The sequence below is a fragment of the Aulostomus chinensis genome, chromosome 12 (genome assembly GCF_037954235.1).
Source record: "Aulostomus chinensis isolate RoL2024-O1b breed Wild chromosome 12, RoL_Achi_v1.0, whole genome shotgun sequence".
NCBI classification, from domain to species: domain Eukaryota; kingdom Metazoa; phylum Chordata; class Actinopteri; order Syngnathiformes; family Aulostomidae; genus Aulostomus; species Aulostomus chinensis.
Genome location: NC_141331.1, coordinates 11,976,398 through 11,993,467, shown reverse-complemented (window position 1 = coordinate 11,993,467; position 17,070 = coordinate 11,976,398). Strand labels below are relative to the sequence as shown.

General features: G+C 43.1%; 1 protein-coding gene across 2 annotated transcripts; it reads left to right on the top strand.

The window, feature by feature from the left end:
- The first annotated feature begins 8,850 nt into the window (after positions 1-8,850).
- shox (shox homeobox) lies at positions 8,851-16,362 on the top strand. Of its 2 annotated transcripts, XM_086220160.1 has the most exons (6): positions 8,851-9,240; positions 10,675-10,883; positions 13,328-13,385; positions 13,551-13,660; positions 15,560-15,772; positions 16,124-16,362. In XM_086220160.1, the coding sequence occupies exons 1-6, from the start codon at positions 8,994-8,996 to the stop codon at positions 16,211-16,213; spliced, it is 927 nt and encodes a 308-aa protein (XP_086076286.1). In that variant the 5' UTR covers positions 8,851-8,993; the 3' UTR covers positions 16,214-16,362. The 2 variants fall into 2 exon arrangements, with proteins under 2 accessions (XP_086076286.1, XP_086076287.1); XM_086220161.1 differs by having other exon boundaries at positions 8,855-9,240; positions 13,572-13,660; positions 15,560-16,275.
- The last annotated feature ends 708 nt before the right edge of the window (positions 16,363-17,070 follow it).

The window sequence follows — 17,070 nt, the reverse complement described above, 5'->3', positions numbered from 1 at the left end:
AGGTGCTACAAATGCGGTGAAGCACCTCACCTAACGAAGCTTCACAAATATTGTTTTGAGAACGACTGAATTTCGGATCCTTTTCTTTGGTCTCTTTTGCAAAACAAAACAACACTTCCGTCCTTTGCCATTGGAAGTGTATTATTTGTGTTTGTCATCGAGAGCAATGGTGGAGGAAAAGACCCGATGTTTGAGGGAAAGGCATAAACTGTCGAAATGCATCAGCGGGATTGACAGAGTTTCAGCAATTCTGTTTTCACCAAAAGCCTCTTCCCGTTAGAGAGAGATACTTATCCAGGGTCAGATTGGAAACATGTGTTGTGTGAGCACCATGGAGAGAATGATCCTCCATCTTATTAGTGGAGAACTCAGAGTACACTACACTGGGGTTTACTAGACACACAAAAGAAGCAGAAACAGGAGGAAAAAAAACAAGGCTCTTTTGTCTTTTCTTAATTATTCATGCCCGGGAGGGATGCTCTCTCTCCTTTGTTTTTTCCGGCTGACATATGTACAGGTATGATGGTGCAGGCAGTGAGTGTGTGTGTGTGTGTGTGCGTGTGTGTGTGTGTGTGTGTGTGTGTGTGTGCTTATATATTTGTGTTTGTCCCTATCTGTGTTTTTGTAATTACACAGAAATACCAGTTAAAGGCAGGAATCTTTCTTTGTCTGCTGAATGTATTGCATTCGTGTGTGTGTGTGTGTGTGTCCGTGTGCGTCCGTGTCTGTGTGTGTCTGTGTGTGTCTGTGTGTGTGCATGCACGTGGATGACACAAAGCCAGTTCAGCCATGTTGGAAGCAGCAGCTTTTCTTCTCGGTCTGAATCAAAGTAAGGACGGAATGAGCCCAGCAGTTACAGCCGATGGGCTCTTTAAATCCACCGCAGACAACAGCAGCTCCGCGGCGACCCTGTCCTACTCTCTAATCGCTTCAAATGAAGTCATGAAGGAAACACAGCACAGCCAGCCTGAGCTTTCCTGTTCCGCAAGGTGCAGCAGCACTTGTTTGTGCAGAATGTCTGGCAATTAAAAATAATTGGGAAGCAGGTTTGCCTGCGATTCTTCCAAGAGTGCCAGTTATGATCTAATGAAGCTTCATTAGGCATGCTGAAAGCTAAGAGCGCCATATGACAGCGGCAATTAGCCAGGATCATAGGCAAAAAATAATCATTAAAAAATACCTCGGCCAAGATTAGCTTTTCACTTAATGACCAATTCATTAGCTAATTGATTTCTTATTAGTTACAGACAGAGACGACTGTTTGGGGTTCTGGTGCCGGTAATTAACAGCATTTACGCCATTAGTCAATCGCCTAATTTTCCAGGAAAACAACTTTGGAGGGGAGCATAGCTAGAGGCTTAAGGGCCATTTGCTTTTTTTTTTTTTTTTTTTTTTTTTGCCTCTGCCGTTATCTCTTTAATTTCAAGATGGGAATCATCTTTCAGCTTAGGGGTTGTTAACACACACTAATACCTACTGATTACACATTCATGTCATGTGACCATGTGTTCGGTGCCCAAATCTATCTGAGTTGTGATGAATGGATGAGGGAGTAGGAGGATGGAAAGGAGGGATGAGAGGGGAGATGTAATTCAAAGAACAGATCTGGAATTCCACTGTAAATATGTTCTATATTAAATATGACACTTTAAGCAGTTTCACATCTGGGCTGAGTGCACCTATAGGTGTGATGTGTCAAATGAACAGAGAAGGAATTCGATTAATTATTGCTCGCAGCCAATCGGGCCGCTGTGGTCTTCTTCCCTCCATCAGAGCCGACGGAGATGGATGGATGGGTCGTGACAGGCGCTCTCCACCAACGGCAGCTTCATGGACCTCTTGATAATGACTGACGGGGGGTGTAGGCCTACCATACTAACATGCTAACATATTAAACAACATAGAAACACAGAATCTAAAATGTAGCTGAGTACCAATAAGTCTGACATCACAGTCCATTACTAATGAAGCCTGGCTGAGGTTTCTTATCATTTATGTAGTTATGATCTTTTGACTTGTTTACCGTTAAAAATCTCACATTACACTCATTTTTACTGCCCTTATTAATTTTCTTTAGATATTTCGATCTACACATCTTCCTCAGCATCCTCGTCCACAAGCATCTGACCCCCCTGGACCGACTTCTACTTTGGGCAGGGTGAAACAGCTGTGAGATATACTCATGATAGCGGATCACGATTCATAATTTTTCACGATATGTATGGTTTGGGTAAAAAGCAGGACAAAAGAGGTGGAATTTTGAGTTTTTAGCACCTCACTTAGGATTGAATCCCTTGATTTATCAGTCAAACTGTTCCTGTATCCTTTCCTTCCTCATTGTTGCTCTCATTCCCGGTTAAAAGTCCTTATTGGAGCTAAAACCATGATCGATCTTAAACACGCTACCAATGGCGAAAGTCATTTGTGACATCACATGTCAGCAGACATGATGGATTGGCAGTTTGCTTGTCGCACGCATCATAATCAAAGGATGAGATCGACTGTCTGTGACCCAGGCAGAGAATCCTTTGGGTTTGTTCGTGCAACTAATGTGTAACCAAATGTATCATATTTTGGGGCCGTTCACATAATGCTTTGTATTAACTGTACTGCAATATTGCAGTTTTTCTGGTTCACTTTTTATCATTTTCTGTTTCCTCACATACAGTGGCCATCCAGGGTGGCTGGTTCGATCCTCACTTCCCCCGCCGACCATGTCCAAGTATCCTTGAGCCCAATGATGGGATAGGCTCCAGCCCCCCCACCTCCACGACCTTAAACAGACAAGCGGTATAGAAAATGGATGGATATTTCCTCACAATACAACAATGGCAGCATTTGTCCAGTTATAACATAAGCTGAACCAATCCGAAGTATTAAACTAAATTTTTAACTGAACATCATATTTGTAGAATTTAAATTGGGTCTGTGGTACCTGGAACTTGGACAGCGGTCATCGGGGTTTGCGGCCTCTGTATGTTTGGGCGAGAGATGCGTAGATTCAAAGGGCTGCGATGATAGACGTGTCTGATAGAGGAGATTTTGCCCATCAAAGCCTGCCTTCTGCCAACAGACACAGCCTGCGGCACATGCCAGATCAGTCTTAACGCTGAACACACTCGTGACAAACCAAAACCCCACACTCCCCTTGTGTCCCTCTCTTAAACTGAGCTTTACGTTGAGCTTTGACTGGAAAACCCATCCAAGTAGCGTGCAGCACTGACACCTAAAAACAAACCTCCTCTCCATGCATCACATTTGTCGTCTTAATCTCTGACATCTGTTCTCCATTCCTCCCACTGCTGTTCCTCTCTTTTCCTGGGTAGATCCTCTTCTCTGCCTTCATCTCACCCTCTCCATCCCTCAGTTTCCCCTCAAATCTACCCTTTTGTCTCTCCTCTCCTTGCTATATCTCCTCTGTCTGTGTCGGGCCTTGTGTTCTGTTAATTAATTCTAATGAAGTCATCTATCAAGGGCTCGTCTTTTCCCAACACCACAACATAAATCACTCTCTGTTAAAGATACTAACTCCCTCGCTCTTCCGCGCTATGAACGAACAAGACTGTCTCTCCAGACTTGGGCTTTAATTGTGTGATTGAGAAAATGTAGCATCACTCCATAAAAGCCGGCCTCCCTCAAATAGCTGCTCTCCGGCTGACACCAGAGGGACCCCTTATAGCTTGCTGTGGTGAGACACACGCACGCACGCACGCACGCACGCACGCACGCACGCACGCACGCACGCACGCACGCACGCACAAAAAGCAAGCGACTTAAAACAGACACTTATTGTAAATTGGCCTCATTGGTCTCTGAAGACGTTGTTAACATGTCTGTGGGATGGTTCCCCTGCCAAGAGGGAACTTGATCCATCTCTGCATTTACAAAATTAATTTCGATTACAAGCTGTGACTGACTAACTCTGTCCAAATTGGGATTCATGTGCTCCCACCCGGTATGCAGCACAATTCAAATGGACAAACACCACAGGAAATGAAATCAAACTAGCATGTGTGTAACACGTCTGATTACAAGACGGTAAACAAATCCAAACTGTAAGAATTAGAAGCTCCTTATTGTTTCAGGTCATGGTGGCCCCCCACCCCCCAATCCCCAACCCCCCCCCCCCCCACCTCCCCTGCAGGGACGAAGATGACGCAAACCTGATGTAACAAAATGTACACGAGTAGCCCAGACACGTCTAAATAATGTATAAATGATACATCTTGTTAGCCTCGACTCACAGGTTCACTTGTCTCCTCGTGTGCCAAATGATCAATGTCCTCCTATTATCCTCATGCCCTCTCCCCCAGCCCCATTCCCAATTTCTCCCCCCCCCTCCCCCCCGCCTCTCTCCTGGTCTTTCATGTTGCCCTCTGGGAGCCAAACAAAACATGGTCTTCTACTGCAAATAAGGAGTTAAAACACCATGTGATCAGCCATGAATTATTTGAACACTATTGATTTGTATAAATTGTTGCTTTTCCCTCGAGTATATGTGGCCGTACAGAGAGACTTGATATGATGAAATAGTCCTCTGCTTTAAAAAAAAAAAAAAAAAAAAAAAATGAGAGGAAATGAATCACTGTTGATGCTGGTAATTAATGAGTAGATTTAACCTGAAGAGCAAACAGTAGCTTGTTAAGGAAAGAGAGGGAGAAAGATGGAGCACTGTGGAGTGCGTTTGATTTTTTTTTTTTCTAAGCACTGTGGATTGCTGTGTTTTCCTTGCAAATCTGCCCTGATTTTAAGGGTATAATGTCAATTTCATGGTGTTTTTTTTATTTTTATTTTTTCTCAAGCACAGGCCCCCGGTGCCCTGTGGGTAGAGAGCAGTTAGAGAATACACAGGGAAAAATAACAATCTAAAAACATATTCCCAAAACATCCCAGTCGAGCTAATGTTCTGCACATTGTGGCATTTTCATGTTGATTTTTTTTTTTTTTCCTTTTTCTCCAAAAGCCTCATTTCAATGGCAGACAAGGCTTTTGAACACAGAACAGCCTTTATTCTCTGTGGACTGCTGCAGCACTGGAAAAGGACCTAAATGAAGGCACAAGACAATGTAGAAACCACAAGATGCTGACACCCTCCAGACATGCATGTGGAACCCTGCTAGTCAAACACATCATCATTTTCATTAAGTCAAATTCTTCTTCTCCCTCTTATGGAAAATATGTGTCAAATTTCCGCTTCGCTGAATTCAACTCGTACTTTCTTTTTTCTCTCCTGCAGTACGAGACGATGATAAGAAAGAAGTTTTATAATCATGGCGATCACATTAGAAGCTCACGATCCAGTAGTTGTTGTGTTAAAGCCCCTCTGCAGTCAAGCGTTTTCTTCTTGTTTTCACAGTCGAATATTTGAGCTTCACTTCGTAGAACGATGGGTCTGCAGGCTTTGACGATGGAGGACTTTTATTTGTGAAAGTGTAAATCGTCCCTGTGCTCAGTGATTTAAAGGGGCCGTCCAAGACGGGCAGGATTTGTGACATCACAAATACTGTATTTTGGAGGCAACTCCTGCTCCGAAATTTGAGCAAACACGAATATAATGTGGAAACTTGAAGCTTCCAGTGCACAAACGATGAAAGCGGTAAAACATGAATTTAAAAATACTTGTATATTCATGTGTGAGGAAGATTAGGTGTGGTTTAAAGATGGTAATTGATTGGTTTTCAGCACAAACAATGCCACACACTCTAGATTAAAGTATTTTGGTTTACTGTCATGCAAGCAGGATATTTTTAAGACTCACTCTGCAATCATGTTATGACTTTATTGTAAATTCAACATTATTCCTCTTTTTTGTTTTAGTTTCATTTGTTTTTCAATGCATGTAGTTGGTCTTTTTTTAAACAACAACAACAACAACAACAACAACAACAACAACAACAACAACAACAACAACACATATTTTGTGTAACTAAATGTAGTTGGTGAGCAGTGCACTTCCAGAAACTGAGATGTGTATTTAGACTCTTCCGGCCCCCCTCCCTCAGGTTGGTTCAGTCTGGCAGGTTGTGGGTGACTGAGGGACTGGGACCTTCGTACAGGCCAGTTCAGTCATATTTAACATGCTACCCAGGAGTGTTAATCTGATGTAAGACCAGTGGAAGCAACACAATCCTAATCCACTCATGGCCTCGCACTGTTACAGTATCCCACTTCCTCTCCCCCTCCCTTCCTCCTCCTCTCTCTCTCCCCTCCCACCCTCTCTCTCTCTCTCTCTCTCTCTCTCTCTCTCTCTCTGCGTTCCTCCAGCCAGCGCAGACTCATTTAAGTCTGCTGATGTCTTGATAATGATCCAAAGCCTTCACAAGCAGGTAGAGAAGGAATTCCTCAGCTCCTTAATTATCAGTAAACGGATGATCAGGACATCAGTGGCTTTATGGCCACTAATAGACAGTACATGTGTCCCCTCCTGACACTCAACACACTGTTTTCTTCTTTGACTGCATTTGATTTTTTTTTTATACGTTCAGTCATTAAATACATCATATGCAATATTTGCCACAGAATAAATCAAAGTGAAACTAGATATTTTAATGCTATTTATTTTTTTCTGTGTAAACGTTTTAAATGTTATAAATTATGTCATTTAACTATCAATTTAAATTTATCAGAAAGACAATTTATGACATAGTGGAGGTATGAGGATTATTCATGTTGGAATGTAAATAAATATATATATATATATATATATATATATATATATACATTCATGATAAACAGTTGCAGAATAATAGAACTGATTTTTAAAAACATTTTCAAAACTCTCGCATCAACCAATTTAAATAAACTATTAAGTCCTTCATGAGTTACTACTAATAATATCAATAATACTAATAATGATGTGGTTACAGCAGCAATCGTTGTAGTAAATGCATAACAATAATTGTGGATTGTAATTCTAGTGAGTGCAGCAGGGAGGCGAGAAAAAAAATATGATTGAGGCTCCTTTAAGAGTTGTTGGCCACTAAACTGGAGCGACACCGGCGCTGTTGCGTAAAGAGCATCCCACCGGATTCCTTCTGATATTCCTCAAAGCTGCAGGTGATTGGACACCACGTGTCTCTACTCGATTACATGCAAACACATGAATTTTTTTCTCTTTAAAATCTTTTTGCGCAGCTGTGAATTTCCTGCTCCTCGCTGCAAAAAAATACCCAGAAAAAAAAAAAATCCCTCATAATGAAAATGTTGTAAAATCCATTAAACTGGGTGGTGATGCTTGTTCTCCTACTTAATTGCTATCCGTGGTCGTCATCCACATTAAAAATGCAGCATCAGTAGGCCTTGTGATGCTGGGTTGTTATGCTGGATTATTTAGTTCCAGTGAGGAAGAATCAGTTCTCTAGTCTGGGCTGCCTGCCGATCAAAATGCAAAACGTTTTTGAAAAAAAAAAAAAAATCTCAACAATATATGTTGACTCTGGTAAATTATAACTTCATAGTTTTTGTCTATTTTTTTTTTAATAAGGCAACAGCGAAAATGAAAGTCGAATCATCTGTTAAGCGATCGGCTGTTTTCTAATCCCAACGTTGTCTGGCACGTGCGTTAAACTTCATTTTATTTTCAGGAAATGGTTGATGATTTCGTTGCACACGCGCGCGCGTCTTTTGTAAAAAAAAAAAAAAAAAAAAAAAAAAAAAAAAAAGAAAAGAAGAAAAGCCAGTTGGCTGCGGGGATGATGTCGAGGCACACGACTCGCTGGGAGCGCATGATTTGCGTCTTAAAAAGGATTTAGGTCCATTAACAGCAAAAGGCGCAGTTCGTGACACAGGGGAGCGACCTCGACTGGTGCGTCAGCCGCCGTGATGTGCAGCGGCTCCCTGATAAATGGAGAGACATCAAACCGAGTCATTAGAGAGCTGAGATATGAGGCTTTGCAGTGGCGGGCCGCTCAGGGTGGCAGACCCAGGGGATCACACGCCTCTCCCGGCCTTTTGTGTTGGTGCGCTGGGGCTGATGAACGACTCAGATAACGTGGAGCCATTATGGACTCACTTATTCCCATGAAAATCCTGTAAATAGAGAGCATTTTTCCACTATTGATATCTATTGATTTGTGTTTGTAACCGGAACCCACAAAGGATTATAATTGAATACTCAAAGGGGGGGAATTGGTACCAAGCATATATGAATTACTAAACCACCCCATTGTGATTTATTGAAGTGTTGCCCACTTTCCTGACACGTGTGTGACCCTTATATAAGTTACAATCAAAAGCAGAAACGTACTTTTTTCCTTTGCCGGTCAACAAAAACAGTTTGGCCTCGTTAAATTTCATTGAAAAAGAATTCATTTTGGATTGAAAAAGTATAAAATTTTCTTTTAATTAACTGCGAGCATTAAAAAAAAATTTTTTTTTAGAATCAACCCACAGCTGCAGCTATCATTTTAGTAGCACACCACCACAGATAAAGGAGCGATCCCCCGCGTTTGCATCTCCTAATCGTGTTAATTACATTTTTTTTCCTAAGCATAATGAATTAACTGCCATATTGAGCATCTCGCAGCAGTGGTCCACCGTGAGTATTTTAATGACCCCGTAATTCATTTAAGCGCCCGCTTCAGCCCCAGCATTGATTTGTGAAAGGAGAAGCAAAAGAAAAAGAAGGAGAAGAAGAAGAAGACGAAGGGGGGAAAAGCTGCTGAAAGTTGAATTCTGCAGAGTCGAGGCGGCCTGTAATTGCTCAAGACACGGAGATCGGAGGGAAGAGGGGGGTGGGGGCCGGGCTGAGGTGGCCGTGTATAAATAGTGTGCTCTCAAATACACAGTCACAACAGCAGGAGTGATCTCACCTCCTCTCCACCCCTTCTATCTAGCGCTGCTGCCGCCGCCAGCCTCCCCCCCCCCCCAAAAAAAAAAAAAAAAAAAAAAGACACCACCACTACCACCATACACACCAGCGTCTATCGGTGAGCAGACGACGGCGACATTCACGGTGGATTTCCCCGAGCAGGACCACTACTGAGCGGCCGACCATGGAAGAACTTACGGCATTCGTGTCGAAATCGTTCGATCAGAAGAGCAAGGAGAGCAGCAAAGAGAGTATCACGTACAGGGAAGTTTTGGAGAGCGGCTTGGCGAGGGCGAGGGAGCTGGGCAGCCCGGAGACAAACCTGCAGGACATAACGGAGGGCAGCCACTGCCCGGTGCATCTGTTCAAGGACCACGTCGAGCTGGAGAAGGAGAAACTCAAGGACTTTAACGTTTCGAGGGCGACGGAGGGTAAGGTTCGATTCTTTATTTTGTCAGAGGAAACGAGTCGCTTTGTGTCAGGGAAGTTCGGTGCTCCTGCTTGGGGTTTCGAATCGACGCCGCGCGTCAAAGAAGAAGAAGAAGAAGAAGAAGGAGAAGAAGAAGAAGAAGAAGAAAAAGACTTTATGTAACAGTTCGACTAAGTTAACTCATAATTACGTTACTGAAAGATGATTTTACACGGACGGAGGCGGGTCCATCGCCTGACCCGTCATTTTAACTATTTGTTGATTGTTTTCAGACGGTCCTGATCGACATTTAATAATTCCATCAATCGAAATGAACCATTTTTGTTTAAAAATGAATAATAGGACTGATAAATATTACGGCGACATTGTTTTAATTAATATTTTGGGCCGAAACAAAAAAAAGGCGTTAATCCAATCACCAAAAAGTCCATGGTGACTTTTCCTCCATTTGATTTATTTAACGTGAATCACATAAATTCAATAAGAAAGTTTAACATTAGAATAGTCGTGATCCAAAAGACTTGCGATGTAGTGAACTTCCAAAAGGATTTGCTCCCGGAAGTGGCATCTAATCTGGTTTTAGTTGCTAATTTAATTGAAATTTCTGCTTCTTAAAATATCTTCTAAATGTTTAGAAAGTGCAGCCAAACAAGACGACCTCTGATCACGAGTCACACGTCATTTACTGCCGAGACTTTTAGATGGTTTTTATGTATCTCTCTCTATATATCTATAGATATATATATATCTATATATCTATATAGTTTTCAGTTGTGCTATTTAAAAGGGAAGATTATTTGTAGTTGTTTTTGTTTCGTTTTGTTTTTAGCAATGTACAGCTTCCGGTCTTAGATAAGCATTTTCTTTTATCTGAAAACATTTTTTTTTTACATCAACAAACTACAAATGCGCCTACATATTCCAGCAGCTGTAAAATCTGTAAAAATAACACAACAAGGACACCTAATAGCAGGCGGCAATATTAAAGAAAATACCATTTATTGGATAATTAAATGAAGTTTGGCTCTGGGTTTAATTAAAACGGGCTCACGTGTAGCGGAGGAGAGTAATTAGGCCTGAACCTGAGATGAATCCTCTGCTGCCTCCGCCAGGCTTCCATGTAGTGCCTGATTTACTTTTATAACGACTGTGATTGATGGAGGCTGCAGCCACAGGCCTCTCAACACACACACACACACACACACACACACACACACACACACACACACACACACACACACGTACAGTATATAGGTGATATGTGTGTGTGTGTGTGTGTGTGTGTGTGTGTGTGTGTGTGTGTGTGTGTGTGTGTGAACTGCCAGGCCCCCTCTTGTCAGGGCCCAGTGTTAGAGCTCCAGTGTGTGCATGTGCACCGGGAACACACTCCTAATCTCTCTGTCTCTCTCCCGTCAACCGCGGCCGGGTTGAACAGGAATATACGAGTGTAAGGAGAAGAAGGAGGACGTGAAGTCGGAGGACGAGGACGCGCAGGGGAAACTGAAGCAGCGCAGGAGCCGCACCAACTTCACCTTGGAGCAGCTGAACGAGCTGGAGCGGCTCTTCGATGAGACGCATTACCCGGACGCCTTCATGAGGGAGGAGTTGAGCCAGCGGCTGGGACTGTCCGAGGCCAGGGTCCAGGTGAGGAGGAGGAGGAGAAGGAGGAGGAGGAGGAGGAGGAGGAGCCCCCTGCTTCTTCCGTGTATTAATCTGGGACAGAGGAACGGAATCATCCTCGTCAGGCTGCTGTTGCTTCATCTCAGCTCCCTAAAAATTTAAGCAGGAACTCGAATGCGCGACGTTGTCATGACGTGGTCGTAGTGTGACTGGCGTGTACAGCAACTGGCACCTCAGGAAAGTAAATCCTCCGGAAAACGTTACTGAAGGTACTGGTGTTTAAAAGATGATTTGAAAAAAAAAACATATTTCGAGCTGTAGTACGGCTTTAGCTTCATTCCAGGGTTTTTATTGTTAAAAGACACGCAAAATGCATAAACAAGAAATCTACAGACTCGTGAACATTGTCACGGATGGTAAAAAACAGACAAAAACAGAAGAATATATTCTTGGGATTTAAACAGTCACGTTTGATTGATTTGGACTCCAACTTCTGCATCGCCGTAATATATTAAAATTATGCAACAACGACAACGAAAGCAAAAAAATAAAGTCACGTGCTTATGGTTTTTTTTTGGGTTTTTTTTGGGACAAACAAATGTAAAATGCGTCCATTCACGTGCCCTGTGTGATGTCACGGACAATAACGGGGAAAACGTTTATGCGGCGTTCAATGACGTGTAAGTTATAACAGCAGTGAACTTGCAGTGTTTGAGGTGAAGGTGGAGGGTGTGTGTGTGTGTGTGTGTGGTAAAATGAATGAAGAGCCTGGACGTCTGCTCCAGGGGCCCAACTCCTCATTCTCTCTGTAATAATCTCCATTTACTTGACGTATTTGTCGCCATAAAAAAAACATTAGAAATAAATGAATTATGGGCCAACACAAGTGTGCTGCTATCCAACTACCTGTAATCAGATGAATAATAATAATCATACTGATAATAATCAAGCCGTCCTCGTACAGAGCTTCCTAACCACAGACCTGTTAATACACTGCAATTATCTCTAATAAAGTTTATAGCCTGTGAATTAAAACAATTTAAGGTGTAAATGTGGCTGTGGATGTGCGTTTTAGTCAAAGATGTTGGTGTGTTTTGGGGGTGTGTGTGTATGGGGGGGGGGCAGACATGTTTAGTGAGTAGGGAGTGAGAGAGTCAGAGAGTGAGTGAGGGAGTGAACCCGCGCTCCCTCCGAGCAGCTGTCAATGAATCTAATTGAAAGTTATGAGAGCTCGGTGAGGAGCAGGCAGTAATTCACTTACCACTAATATCTCGGGCTTTCTGGCGCGCGGCTAAATTAAATGTCATTATTCACTGTCTCTAATAAAAAATCAAAAAGGAAATGAGATTAGGGTATTTGTGAAGCGCATCATTGAGTGGCCCTTAATGAAGAAATAACTGTCTGAACCGGTGTAGTTCACTTTGCTTAACATACTGGCGCGTAATTGGAATTGATCCCGGGACCCCCATCTGATATCAGCCTTGATTTATCTGAGGGACCCTCATCAACACCTCCTCTACCTGCTGCAGAGCTGAAGAGATAATAATAACAATAATAATAATAACAACAACAACAATAATAATAATAATATTATTAATAATGATGATGATGGTGATGATGGTGATGATTGGTCCTACGTCATGGCCGCAGCCTCCCTCCAGTTTACAGACTGAATGTTGTCATTGTAATTCCGTCATTAACGGCTGTGCGCGACGCTTCACGCAGCAGAAAGCGGCTCCACGGCTCCTCGGAGTCCTCCTCATCTCCAGTCCTGCGCCCTTTGTGGTCCGAGTACAGTCGCTAATTTCGCATCTGTAAATGATAATCATCGCGGGGGTCGAAGGGGAGGGGAGATAATGTTATTCACGGAGGCAAATTAGGTTGATGATGATTAACAATAGCCCGCAGCCCGCAGCTTCAAAGACACTCAGCAAATTAGAAGGTGGTTAACGAGGAGTGTTTTTTTTCCTCTTCCTTCTGTTTCTTTCTTTTCTTTTCTTTTTTTTTTTTTTTTAAATAACAACGAAATATCATCACAGGTCGTGCCGTGTGATTGTGTGGCTTATATTTTAATATTAAGCTCTTTTCATGTACAGAATAATTTATTTTGACAATTAGTATTGATTTTATCAATACAGTAGAAGACACTCAGCATGGATTTTTTTTTTAAATATTTTAATTATTTTATTTTTATAACATTTTTTTTAGACATATGAAAATAAATTAAAAAGAAGTGCACATTAAATTACAGCCAGGCATGAGTTGATTTTCTGCGTACATGCTTACCATTTCTTTTTTCTGCTTGCATCTCCTCATTCAATTATTTATTATTTTATTTGATCATTATTCTAAGATGAATCTGACAGTAAATAAAACCTCTATCATTTTTCCCCCTTTCTTTTTGAATTTAAATGAACTGGTGAGCTTTTTTTTTTTTCTAACACGCATTTTTGCTTTTTCCTTTCCAGGTTTGGTTTCAGAACAGAAGAGCAAAATGTCGAAAACAAGAAAACCAGATGCACAAAGGTAAATGTTTTAACGTTTGGAATGATTCTTTTTTTTTTATTATCAATTTTGCACTTTTTTTCCCCTTTACCGATTTCATTTTTTAAAATTTTGACACAATTTGACCATTTTTAACTGGAAGACCTCCTCATCTCACATAACAACAACTGTCTGGCTGTCTGACAGACATCTTTCCCTTCTCTCCAGGTGTTATTCTGGGCAGCGGCAGCCACCTCGACGCTTGTAGAGTAGCACCCTACGTCAACATGGGCGCCCTGCGGATGCCCTTCCAACAGGTAGGCCGAGTTCTTATATTGGTTATGAGCTGACAAAGCTTGAAAGATTTACGGGCCTTCCATCAAGCAGAAGAGAAATGTAAGGAGAGTTTTTTTGAGAAAAAAAAAAAAACGCAGGCTAAGTTGCAGCAAGATGATGACTCAGCAGCTTGTAATGCAGGGGCAAGGATGGGATTTATTAAGTCAGATCAAGCGGGTGAACAGTTCTGTGCTTGAGTTTCTGTGGTGGAATCTTCTCTATGTGTACATACTAATCTGCAGGGCATGTGCAGTTATTAGATGCAAGTGATGAGAGAGTGTGTGTTGGAAGGGAGGAGGGATGGAGGGAGAGGTGGGGGGTGTGGGTGGAGGGGGGGGTGCTGCTGCTAGACCTCAGTGCACCTTTCACCTCCGGGCTGTGTGGAGAGGAGAGGCTCGCTATACAGGGATCGGAGAGGTGGACCGACATTTGATCTGCTGCGATCTGCTTTTGCATCCTGGTTGCTATGTTGTCTGCTTGACCCTCGTGAAAAGCAGCAGCCTAATTAAGCCAACAGTGCGGCAGGCGCGAGCACATAAAAGAGATGATGAAAGCGGCGAATGGAGTGGGCTCTGATGGATATTGGCGTTGAGCTGCACTGGCAGGGGTGGAGGCCTGCGTACTGAGAGAGGCTTGCTGTAATAAGTTGAACCAGGCAGTGTTGCACAGACACTACAATCTGCATATAAAACAAGCGAATGGCTGGCGCTTTGGCCGGGTGAGGGTCTGCAAAAGAGGATCGGATCTGGACTTGTCATCCTTCTACAACTGCAAACTGGGGATTTTACCAAAACCTTGTGTTAAAATTGCACAAGAAAAGGCACGTGTGTTGGTGTGTGAGAGAAAAACGTTTGTAGATGAAGAAACGACACACATGTGTGCGCACGCATGCGCCCACACACACACACAAACACACTCAAGCACAAACCAAGCACCACCTGTTTGGGACAGATCGTGTCCCCTAAATAGGACTCAGCGAAGTTCCCAGAAGCTCATCGTTTTTTTTCATCAGTACATTTTAATCGCAGAGTCAAAACATCAACATCGAATAGTTCGAGAAAATGTAGACATTATTGTTTGCAGGAGGTTGTGGCTGTTTGCCTTCGCAGCGCCGAACAAGTGACCGATGTCGTTCACGCCGTAGTTTCAGTAGTTTAGGCCAATAAGAAAGAGAGAAGTCAAGTTAAAGCCTTTGCTTCTATTTTGCTTGGAAAAGAAAGCATGAAATACTTTTCTCGCAGCTTCCTGTGGTGTTTGAATCACATGAGAAATGGCAACAGGCTCAGTTCTCCCTCTCTGAAGTAAGCGGATGCTTAATTTTCACCTACTTCTTATAAAATAATTGCCAAGAATGTGAAAACTGATATTCTATGCTCCTTATGGTTTCTTTTTTCCCTTGACTCAGGAATATGTCTGGATAAATATTTATAACTCCAAATATGTGAATATCTTTTTAGTGCAAAATTGTTTATTTATGCAATTGAATACATAATCAGGATAACAAGACTGCATATTTCCAAGGGTATAACGGAGTCCTCAGTCTGAATTAAACAAATCTGTTCTGGGTCCTAGGAAGACTTTGATTCTGGACGATTAAATTGGATGTGGTGTCTGCGAGCAATGTATGATTCATTAACTTTTAGAATAGCTGACATGAAAAAAGGCCTAAAGCGCAGAGTATGGCTCTTAACTATTTTCTTAGAAAACACACTGTAAGCAACAGCTTTGAGGGGGTAAAATTTGAGGGGGAATTTAATAGTGTCAGACTGTGAAACTTAAATCCTCGACCCTCATCAGACAACATACACGCACGAGCGCACACACATGCACACAATGTGAGGCGCCGCCGCTGACTAACTCTGCATTTGCTTCTTCTGCAGGTTCAAGCCCAGCTCCAGTTGGATGGGGTCACCCACTCCCACCCTCACCTGCACCCTCACCTGGCTGCTCACGCTCCCTACCTGATGTTCCCGCCACCTCCATTTGGACTACCGATCGCGTCGTTGGCCGACTCGGCCTCTGCGGCGGCGGCGGTTGCGGCAGCAGCCAAAAGCAACAGCAAGAACTCGAGCATCGCCGACCTGCGACTCAAGGCAAGAAAACACACCGAGGCTCTGGGACTCTGACCCCACCGGGCTGCCCCTCCGCTCGCCTGATGCCCATAATCGCCTCTCACACAAGACTGAGCCTGTGAAAGGGCCGTGACACTCACAGCTAAAACTAAACTAAACAAAAACACTGAGTGAGAATGAAAGAGAGGAACACATACAGAGAGGGGGAGAGAGAGTGTGTGTGAGAGAGAAAAGGGGGAGAACAGTGGAGGAGGAAAATAAAAAGAAGGAGGGAGCGAGAAAATTGTCACAAAACCAGCTGCCAAAACAAACCACTTGTAGAGAACGGTAATTAAATACCAATGAAATCACCTTTTACTTTTCGCCCAACAGGCAGGACTTCTGCGGGGCCAGTGGCTCAGTCCACTCCAGGCACAGATCACATCCCAAGGACCGTACAAACACATGTGGATGTCAGTCTGAGGGCCAGGCCGGGGCCCTTCAGACCAGAAGACGTTATAGAACAAATCAAAGCGGCAGGCAGCAGCAGGGCCAAAAGCAGAGCCTCGCTGACGCTTACTGCCGCCATGTTGACAATGCGGAGGGTTGGGCATGTTAAGAGCGGGCGGGGGGGGGGGGGGTGAACAGACACGCACATCCCCCTCATCGAGACATTGAAACAACTCTCACCTTTACACACCCTCCCTAAACAAAACAAAACAAAACAAAAACAAAATTAAACAAATGGCCATACTCGTCTCCAACCACTGTGTTCCCTGCTGCTGCCAAGTGCATGAGTTCTAATGGAGGAGCGTTGTGGGACTGGCCTCCGTCCACACCTGACATAAACGCTCCACATTAACACTGCGATTCAACATGCCCACACGTCGCCAACACCTGCACAGTGAAAAGGTCTCCTGATATCCTTCTTCTTTTGGACTTTAAACAAAAGCAGCAGCTTCTTTCTATGTGCTTGGCTGCCTAGCGGAGAGAGAGAGAGAGAGAGAGAGAGAGAGAGAGAGAGAGAGAGAGAGAGAGAGAGAGAGAGACATGACTCAGTGTTGCTGGGCACGTCGATGATGGCGGGACACACTCTCGCTCTCTGTTTTCATTTCTTTCTGGTTATTATGTTGAAGAAGTGAAGATAGCCTTTGCACTTCAGGTCTTGTATGTGGGTGTTTACAAATGTCACTACAAGCAGATACTACTTTATTAATTAAAGGGGGACAGGGGCGGGGTTTGATATTGTCATGTGGTCAGCAAAAAGGACATTATCTTGGATAAAGGGTATAACTGCATTTTTTTGTTGCTCTTTTCTTTTTTTAAATTCTGAAAATATG

What these genes read in the sequence shown, in the direction of transcription:
- shox (XM_086220160.1), top strand. Translation starts at nt 8,994, where the DNA reads ATGGAAGAACTTACGGCATTCGTGTCGAAATCGTTCGATCAGAAGAGC. An exon ending in CGTTTCGAGGGCGACGGAGG is followed by an intron (nt 9,241 to 10,674) that starts GTAAGGTTCGAT and finishes CGGGTTGAACAG; the next exon opens with GAATATACGAGTGTAAGGAG. An exon ending in AGAAAACCAGATGCACAAAG is followed by an intron (nt 13,386 to 13,550) that starts GTAAATGTTTTA and finishes GCTGTCTGACAG; the next exon opens with ACATCTTTCCCTTCTCTCCA.